This window comes from Lissotriton vulgaris, chromosome 7, assembly GCF_964263255.1.
Source record: "Lissotriton vulgaris chromosome 7, aLisVul1.2, whole genome shotgun sequence".
Classification (NCBI taxonomy): domain Eukaryota; kingdom Metazoa; phylum Chordata; class Amphibia; order Caudata; family Salamandridae; genus Lissotriton; species Lissotriton vulgaris.
In genome coordinates this window covers 717,769,617-717,779,534 of record NC_141695.1, presented here as the reverse complement: position 1 = coordinate 717,779,534, position 9,918 = coordinate 717,769,617, and the positions used below count along the sequence as shown (strand labels likewise).

Genomic DNA, 9,918 nt, shown 5'->3' with positions numbered 1-9,918 from the left:
AATACTGGAGATTATAAGTATTGTTGCCTCTGATGCGATATGTTTAACCTGAAAAACCAATAAAAACATTTGCAAAAAAAAAAAAGAGTATTGGGGAACACTGAATTGCACCATACAATGCCCTCCGTGGTCTCTGATGCTCAAAGGACCCAGAGGTGACACCATCCTGGTCCACCCAGGCTGGACTCCATCACCTAATGACATTGTGAGCACCCAAACCGGGCATATGCAGAACAACATGTACACAAGCCTGAAGCGGCAAGCCGCAACCCAGCTGATCTCTCCAAGTGACAAGGAGATAATTAAAGACTGAAAAGCTGGATGGAAGCGGAAGTTCAGGACATCCTTCGAACCTGGAGTGTGGACCATGATTCGTGTCAATGGTACCATGGTCACTACACGCAAAGGCAGCAAGAAAATCGTCAGGAACATCTCATGGTTTCAGAAGGTAGACCTTCTGGGCCAACGGGAGCTGAAGTGGAAGCAGACGAGGCTATGTTAGAAGGCACACCCCAGAGTTAAGCAAAGCCAAGTTGGGAAGGGATGCAGTGTTCCACCCAGACCTCCCCGCGGTAGGTCACTGCCCCGGATATACACTCTGTAACATCCTCTGGCCAAGCGTGGCCAGAGGCTATATAATACAGGGGCATAAACTGTATGGGGTCTTCAGCCCCTACCTTCACCATGAGTATAATCATTGTACTGCAGCAATCAGGCCACGACTAGCGGGATATCCATACTGTACCGGTAGTCCCGCTACACTATGAATGTTTACAACACTGCTCTAGATTCTACCTACACTTTGTAATGAATTTTTTTTTTTAAAACACAGTAGGACGACTATAAAATGGTGTGTGAAAATATACTTGACTATGACTACAAGTTAGTGCACAGCAGAGGGGCTAGTGACATTTTCTTTAATGGAATACCACAATACTTCTATTAGGAAATTCCACTAACATTCATCAAGCATAATCTGCAAATACACAAATATATATAACATGCATTATTCATAATAATTCTTATGTACAGTTAGCGGACATTCATTTGCAATCACCCGCAGATTGTTATTTTTTTATAAAAAGAAATCACCATCAACTTTCATTTTGAATGTATATATTTAAAAGAATAAGGTGCACTAACTATTAGACCAATCTAATCGCACAATCACAAAATGAACATCACCAAAGCAGCTACCAGCCACAGAAGCCAGTTTGCTGGCTTCCAAAGTTAAACAAACAAGCCAGCCACATTAAGTGAAGGTAAAAAAATTAAAAGTGAATACTGCAACAAGGGTTTAGGCATGTGCCTATGCAGAAGCAGCTGTTTTGTTGGTAGGCCCAGGCATATCCAGCCTTAGTCAATGAACGATGAAACCATATCAAGTTTTCAAAATAGCCAGATGAAACAATCTGCATGAAATATAGCTATAAGGAAATTATTTAAGGATTTATTTAGAGTTTGATAGACAAAGAACTCCACCCTTGAGTTGGCGGCTGTTCCGTTGGAAGTACGACAAGGGCTACTGAAATTGTAACAAGGTTGATAAGCCACATTTATGATGGATTACCTGTCCGCCAATTGGAAAAACTGTGGTCACCCCATGAACAGATAGTATTTTAATCATTTCCCCAAAATGAGAGTAGGCTTGTTGTTGAAAATCTATTTAGATTGTTATACTAAGTCTATCTCTTCTCCTAACTCATTCCATACCCTGCCCGCATTAGCCTCTTTTCTTTGAATCCTCCAAAATACACCTTGTGCCTGAGAGGGTCATGACGGTGCCAGTTGTTTAGAGAGTGGTATTTTATCATGTGCATTCTCATAGCAGTTTATGGCTTTTCCATATAATAAGTCAACATGTAAAGTTTGAACCCAGGGAAAAATGCAGGTTTTTGGTGATATACAGGAGAAACTAATTGCGATGAGAACCTTGAAAACATGTTTCTACTTTCTCTGTTGATAGCCTCTCTGCAACCTGGTTGCCAATGGTCTTGGGAACAAGACCTTGGTCAGAGTGTATGTAGAAATGACCACCACTGCAGCAAACGCATGGATCAGCTGTCTTCCCACAGAGCGGATCACTATAGTCTAGGATTCAGGTAGTCTCTGGCATGGGTCTCACGTTAGATTATGTCAAGGTCTGACTTCAACATTCTCCTGTAATGCCACATCTGCTGTAACTATACACAAGGTCTAGTCTGCCCTCTAGTGGTGCAATGGGCAGTGCAGTGAAATCTTCAAGAGAAGCAGAGCTAACAGTAAACAACAAATACAATAAGAGAAATTGGACATTTAAACCAGAAAATTACCAAATGTTAGTTTGTCATGGCCACAGTTGTCCCCCTTTGTAAGTGGACGATTTGCGTGTTATATCTATACTCCTTTGTAAAGTGGATCTGTAACTGCCTGCAGGTTTCCATTTCCTGTTCAGGGGCGAGTCACCCTAGACAGACCTTTAGCTTTTCAATGAACAAAACAAAGCATCAGTGCTTGCTATAAAACACTCACATTCAAAATGTTTAAACGGAACCAAGTTTTAGATGTTTCATGAATGATCCCCGTTCATGTGCATTCAATCTGCTTAGAAGGGCAACCTATGGAAAATCATTTTAGGGCATATGAAAGGAGACTGCTTCAAGGATTGCTGCCACTGGGATAGATGATTATTTCTAGGACCAATGTCCGAGAGGTCCACATCAGAAATGGATGCATATGGACCGATATCAAAGACAGAATCTTTGGGCCTCATCACTTCAAAATCTTTACAATGATGGTTCCAAATGTAAATGTTAGTTGTGGATATAAGCAAAGTGTAGGATCAGGCTCGTCAGGTTTTAAAGAGAACTAATTATCAAATTTGTAACAGTTGCCATCATTTTCTAAGGACGACTTGCATGTCTTATTACAGAATCACTGAACAGGCACATTTTTTTGATACCTCAAACACATAGTTATACACTTCGCAGAATGCACCAGAGTTGAGCACAAATATTTTTTTTAAAAAAACATTAGTGCTTTTTTCACCACTCAGATTACTTTGAAACTTTGCCTCAGAGCGGCCTGTTGAAATGTATCAGATTTCAGCTGTCAAATCACATTCTGTATATTAGGTTTGTAACAGAGCAAGGCACTTCAGGAGCCAGTTACGATGCTCCTGGAATTCTTCCACTGGTTTTTGTGAACATCTTTCAGCTCCACCACAAATCTCTTGATTTGTTTCGGCATTTCCATCATCGATCCAGTGTAGCAATGCCTGCAAAAAATAAACACATATATATGTATACATGTACATAAATATATACAGACAAACTTGGAATTAGTGACCTGGAATCACAAATCAATATCTGGACATTACAAGCAAGAAAACCTGCTCTGAACCAGCTTAAAAAAAGTAATGGAACTCAGATACAGAAATTCAGGGCAATAGGTTTATAACAGAATGTTGTGCCAGTCCAGTCATTACTTTTGCGCCATTTGGGTCTGTTGTTAAACTGAGTGCTATGGTAGGCCTTCGAGGATGGAGAGTACCAGTTAGCCTATTCACAACGAAGAATCACAGCTATCCATTCAAAACGGAGCCATGGCAGTATATGGTGAAGAGACGTTCTAATTGTGAATGTGGTCGAAAATGATCAATTTTGGCTTAGTAACAATTTTTACTGTTCATCCCTCTTTGGAGTTGAATTATTGGAAACAGTGGTTACTGCAAGTTACTTTATCTACTTGAGAGGACTCGAGTAATGTGTAGCGCGCCAGTAGGTGGTTACTAAAAGCTTGGAGCTTCAAGAGCCACATTTTCACCTCCTCATGAAAGGATAGGCAACGTTTAGGTATTGTGATTACAGCAGCATCTGAGATACATGCCTCTCCTGGCCACCTCAAACTGAATCAAAACTATAAGCAGCACAGGTTATAACAGTGCATCTACAGTGTGGGGTTGGGCGGGTTATGACACTCATGCAAGAAAATCTGAGTGCCTGCTCACAATCTAAGATTTTAAAGGGACCCAATTATCATGTGGTTCTGTGTATAGCTCCAGTTGACATGCACCGAGCCCTGTTTGGCACCGAAGAATGGTACTAAGGGGAAACACACATTTATTTGAAAATGTTAAGTGAGGTCTGTCGCTCTCTCTGTTGTTCCACCTTCTTCCTGAAAAAGTGAGTTGTATAGTTTGTTGCTGAAAGAGCAATGGGTTCTTACTGTAAAAGATGTTGATTACAAATGATCTTGTCAGTCTTTTTCTGGGGCCACCTGAAGGTTCACAATACACTCTCTGATGAGATATGGACTCATACTATTTTTCATCTATCAATAAATGGCTAAAACTCAATTATTACTGATCCACTTCCCAAAACACTGAATTATGATCTATGAAATGCAATGCTTTATTTCCTTGTAAAGATATTCTGCAATTCACATACTATTTATAATCCTAACCTGCCATGTTTGGGATCAAAAAATCAACTTGATTACATAATTGTGGGTATCGGCCATATACGTGGCCATAATGTTCCATTATCGCATTGACACGAATCCCAAAAGTCACCCCACTACCTAGACATCAGCTTAGACTATTTTCCATTAAGATAGTTCTAATGTGTAAATCAATAAATGATGTTTAACGAACATGCAACTAGCAAGCCGAGTTGCTACCTTCCTTCTCACTGGGAAAGCAGAAGAAGCATTAGAAAATCTTGTATTGTGTTAGTAGCTGAAAGACTATTGGCCAGGTGAAGTGTTTCAGTTGCACATCTCTACCTTCACAGAATTCAGCTAAGCAGTAACACATACGTTTCTTTATATTGTCAGTCAGAATTCTCTTTCTTGTCTAGTGCGAATTATCCCTCAGTAATGTTCAGTGAACCTGTGCACTCATGACTCTGCTACCAATGAAAGCAAGCTCTGCAACTTTTTCTGTGTAAGATGTGAACTTGGTCTCATCCATAGTTTCTTGTGAGCAAATGAATAATATATGAGGATACAATTCACAGTCCAGCCTATAATATTTACTATAGAAAATATGACTGTACTTCTGTTATCTAGCAATTGAAACGAAGACCTCATCTGAGTTTCTAAAACATTTTAGCCTATCAGTGTAAAACATCAGAGCCCTACTTGCACCTAGTGTGTACAGACAGCTCTGGTGCAGCTTCCTCAAAACCACTCGATCCTTATGCATCTGTATAAAAGGCTCTTGAATTGAGACCTTAAAGTTCACCTTTGGTACTCAATGATATTTTTGCTTTTAAAATGTTTTGACTGACAATTGTTTCAACGTACACTTATACTTTAGCTCAAATTGAACTTGTATTGACTTCTAAAAGTACCGATATCAACAGTATTTTCTTTAAAAGGAAGAACCATCTTTCCTCCTCAGGTATACAATTACTAACACAGTAACACATATGTGCATCCTCTTTCCATTTGCCATCTTGCACCACATTCTTGAAATCTCAGTAAACATACAGAGCCAAACTACTACATGTTTCAATTTTACTCCCCTTGTGTGTCTAAATGTGTTTTGTGCTGCAAAAATGTAAACCTAGTACGCAAAAGACAATAGCAACGACTTGTAAAGATCTTCAGAAATTCAGAGACTGTTCCATGGAATGTAGTAAATAATTTTTCTGTGGAAATAAGTCATTTTTTAAATTCCACATTATTCAGTAGTTCAGATTTGTCATGGAGTGAAGTGAAACTACTTTAGGAAAATGAAAATACCTTTGTAAGTTAGTGAGAGGAAGCTTTGCAAGAAGATGTAACACAAGAGATCATTTCCAAATCATTAAGAAAAATAGCAGAAATATTAAGAAAAATAACAAATGCAAATAACAGTCCAAGACATTATGCTGTTCCTCCTTGTCTGATTTATATCGTACAGGGTATTTCGTACCTTATATCTTTCAGCAATGTTGAAGCCGACAGCACTCTGCAGTTTGCGTAAACAGATAGGGCAGAGTTCGAGGGGGCGGCGATCTGACTCCTGTAGGTGATTGGACCCCTGCATCACACACTGCAGCCACTGACAGTGACGTAGCCCAAAAATGTGCCCGATTTCATGGGTCAGTGTCTGAAAAAAAAACATGAGCGCTGCATGACTGTTATTGGCTTAACTAGCCTATGGCAATTTTTGAAATCTATATCAAAAAGAGGGAGGTAAGACAGTTGATCATTTGATCAACGGACACGATTTACCACACAGAGTGGTGGAAGGTCCAGTAACAGCTTGTGTCCGTATCTAGCACTAGGAATACAAAAGGGGGTTGCTGAACTGTTCCTATGGAGAGTTAGGGGAGAATTAACTGGCGTGACCAAAGGTGCTAGAGTAACACCCTGGGGCATCCATTTTGTTGGATGTAGTTGCCTCACACACCCCGAAGGATGTCATGCTTCATCATAGGCGGTTGCTCCTCGTCGGGGAGGCGGTGCAATCCCCGACGGGCTCACCTCAAAGAGGGGCTCTTTGGCGGAGATCTTTTTATCCAACAGCCTTATGGTGAGGTGAGGGTGTGTGGGCAGGGCAAGGTGTAATGGTGTGAGGGATATTAAAATGTAGCAAGGGGTACCGGAATTCAATTTATTCTGGGGGTCCCCTGGCTGCAGTTAAAAAGTGGGGTTAGCTCACTAGGTGTCAGCAAGTTAGGTCGGGTGACCCTAGATGAGACTAAGAGTGAAGATGGTCGACATGTTTCTCGCTGTGGGTATAGTCACCCGCGATTCATCAGGACCTTAACAAAGTGAAGGGAAACATGCTAGTGTCATGTGTGTGGTTTATGTTACCTCTGTGGGTTCTCCTATGCCTATATACAGAGAGAAAGGAAACAATTATTAAATACAAATCTGCATTTCAAAACTACAAGTCACGTCAACGCCAGGGCGTGTCAACAAAGTGGCATGCTGTTGGTGCTGTGTGACAATGAACACAACCACTGCATGCCTTGTAAATTGCGTGTGCAAAGTGCAAAGTGGAGAGCACACACAACTGCTGAGTCAGTGAGGAGGGTTGTGGTAGGGTGCTGGCTAAAAACAATGGTTTAAAAGTAGTTAAGAAGGGTAAAAATGCAGCAGCTTAGGTGAAATACCCTGCTCCTTTGGTGTAAAATGAGCAGGTTTAGTGTAACAGGCACCGTTTGTAATATCCTGTGGCTTTATGTAAAACACACACACACTGTGACCAAATGAGCTCTAGGTTGGGGAGGCCCACGTACCCCACTTACCTAATGGTCAAGGACTATGTGCCACATGAGGGGTCGGCGGGACAAAACATCAGGGATGAGCCCAAGGGTTTAGCTGGAGGTAGAGCATAAAATTACGCCTGTGGGTTACTGCTAAAACTAGTATTAGTACATCTACATGAAGTGTTTAGGCTGAAAGGCTAAAGTCCTCCATATTTTCGCCCTCCGCTAGTTTTCCGCCTAAATGGACTCACCTCCATGCTCCTGTGTCGCGCTGTTAGACCTACCCTTCTCCGCCGAGCTCGAGTAGATGTGTGAGCTCGGCGGACGGGGCCATTTAAACCACACTGACAGGTCGGCGTGTGGCAACGCGTCTCCGCCTCCTCTGTCAGGTCACGTGGTTTAGGAAGGTTTTATGGCGGCCATCTTAAGGTGGTTAGATGGTGCGCTTAGCGCTAGTTGATTAAAATTTGTTGTCCCTGATCTTAACTCTATTTATCACGGAGCGGGGGAGTCCAGGGGACAGGAGACGTCCTGTGTAGTCATAGAATTATCCCTGCCGATTTATGTGTAGAGCCTATTCGAAAATCGCCCGGTCTGGTGTGTTAAATGCACGGCGGCCATGTTGTGATGGGCACAGTAGCCGTCCTGAACATACAGTGTCAGGAATGAGCTTAGGAAGTGGCGAAGTGTTGTAATGTGGTATGCCTACGTACAGAGAGCCGTGTATGGCATGTGGGTCACGGTATGTAGTGTGTGGTACCAGCAATGGGAAATAATTGAAAATGATGTTTATACTCTTGTGGTGGGCCCTGTCAGGGGTGCGAACAGTGTGCACAATAATAGGTTACCCATGGTGCAGTATAGGGAGCTGGACAGTTTAAAGTGAGTGCCACGGAATATCTTCGTTAAGCCCCTGTTTGTCTGAGGACAGTCGATGGATCCATCTCTGTTCCTTCCGGAAAAGAGCATTACTCTGGCAATTGAGGCTGGTTTCTAGTACCACCCATCTCATAGAATCTTCATCATGATTTTGTTCTACAAAATGTTTGCACATCTTGGTATGAGTCTTCTTGCAGCGAAAGTTGCTGTGGTGTTCAATGATTCTGGTTTTTACGGGACGGGTTGTCATCCCGATGTATAGTAGGTCACATGGGCACTTGAGCATATATATACAGTGTGATGTATTGCAATTAGTGTGGTTTCTGATCTCCCACTTGAAGGTCTCAGAGAGCTGGATGGTCTTGAGTGTCAAGGTGTATCTACAAACACCACACATACCACAAGGATAGTGGCCCGTAACCGGGGGTAGATGCCACAAGGTGTGTTGGGTTTCTTTTCTGATACACTTAGGTCTAGTGCTGATTAGGATATCCTTCAGGTTTTGAGATCTCTTGAAGGCGAACCTTGGTTCTTCTAGGGACATGTCCCCAGTGTTGAGGATATCCCAGTGACGTCTGATAGTGTTTCTGATTTTGGTGGATAGAGTAGTGTATGTTGTGACACATGTGATTGGTTGATTCTCCACCGGGACTCTTTCCTGCCTTTCTAGAAGGGCTTCCCTGTTGTTGTTCCTAGCGCGTTTCCTAGCTTTTAGGACATCGCGTCTTGGGTAGCCCCTGTCAAGTAGGTTCCTCGAGAGGATTGCAGATTCCTTTTTGTAATCAGACACCTTACTACAGTTACGTCTTATCCGTAGAAATTGGCCGAAGGGTAGATTAGTACGTAGAGCCCTCGGATGGTGACTCTTAAAGTGTAAAAGACTATTGCGGTCAGTGGGTTTGCGGTACATGGTCGTGCTTATGGCCCCTTCTTCCAGTCTTATTGTTAAATCAAGGAAGGCGATCTCCTTAGGTGAGGAGGCCATGGTGAAATGTAAGTGAGGGTTTAGTGAGTTGACCCAAACTAGGAAGGCTTCATGTGACGTGGGTGGGCCTTTCCACAGAATCAGAATGTCATCAATGAAGCGCTTCCACAACTTGATGTTGTCCCTGAAAGGATTGGTCTCATGGTGTATATGCACTCCCTCAAACTTGGCCATATTCAGACAGGCCACCGAAGGGGCAAAAGTACTGCCCATAGATGTGCCTTGGGTCTGGTGGTAGTATTTGCCTCTGTATTCGAAGTAATTTTCAGTCAGTGCTAGGGTGGCACACTCCATAATGAAAGTCTGTGGAGTGTTTGAGTTCCACACTTCCAGGCCCAGTCTTTCCTCAATCACCTCTAGAGTGGCCCTCTGAGGAATGTTCGTGTAGAGGGCCTCTACATCTAGGGTAATCAAGAGATTAATTTCTCCTATATTCTGGATGTTGTCCAGAATGCGTAGTACGTCTGTGGTATCCTGGACGTAAGAGGGAAGGCTTTTTACAAGGGGTTGGAGGAAGTGGTCGCAAAATTGAGAGAGGGGCTCCAAGACAGAGTCTATCCCTGAGACAATGGGTCTTCCTGGTACCGGTCTTGTTGCTTTATGGATCTTGGGTAAGATATAGAAATATGGTACCCTTGGCTCCTTCTTGACCAGGAAGTCTGCCTCTTTTCTGGTGATCCATTGGTCGCACTCTGCGCTCGTAACCAAGCTTGTTATCGTGGTTTGCAGGCGCATGGTTGGGTCATTAGCGATGGGCGTGTAGTATCTATTGTCGCTTAGTTGTCTGGTGCATTCCAACTCGTAGTCTTTAGTATTCATAAGCACTGTGGCGCCCCCTTTGTCTGCCTGTTTGAACGTAATAAGCGGGTC

At 42.6% G+C, this 9,918-nt stretch overlaps 1 protein-coding gene across 2 annotated transcripts in view; it reads right to left on the bottom strand.

Annotated features, from left to right (window-relative positions):
• Positions 1-1,099: 1,099 nt before the first annotated feature.
• The window catches only part of AMZ2 (archaelysin family metallopeptidase 2), a 574,400-nt gene continuing 565,581 nt past the window's right edge, over positions 1,100-9,918 (bottom strand). For both annotated transcript variants that reach the window (XM_086930947.1, XM_086930948.1), the window contains 2 exons: positions 5,900-6,076; positions 1,100-3,256 (listed from right to left, as the gene is read on the bottom strand). In XM_086930947.1, coding sequence (XP_086787073.1) covers positions 3,110-3,256; positions 5,900-6,076 — 324 coding nt within the window. In that variant the 3' untranslated portion in view covers positions 1,100-3,109. The remainder of the gene's footprint in view (positions 3,257-5,899; positions 6,077-9,918) is intronic.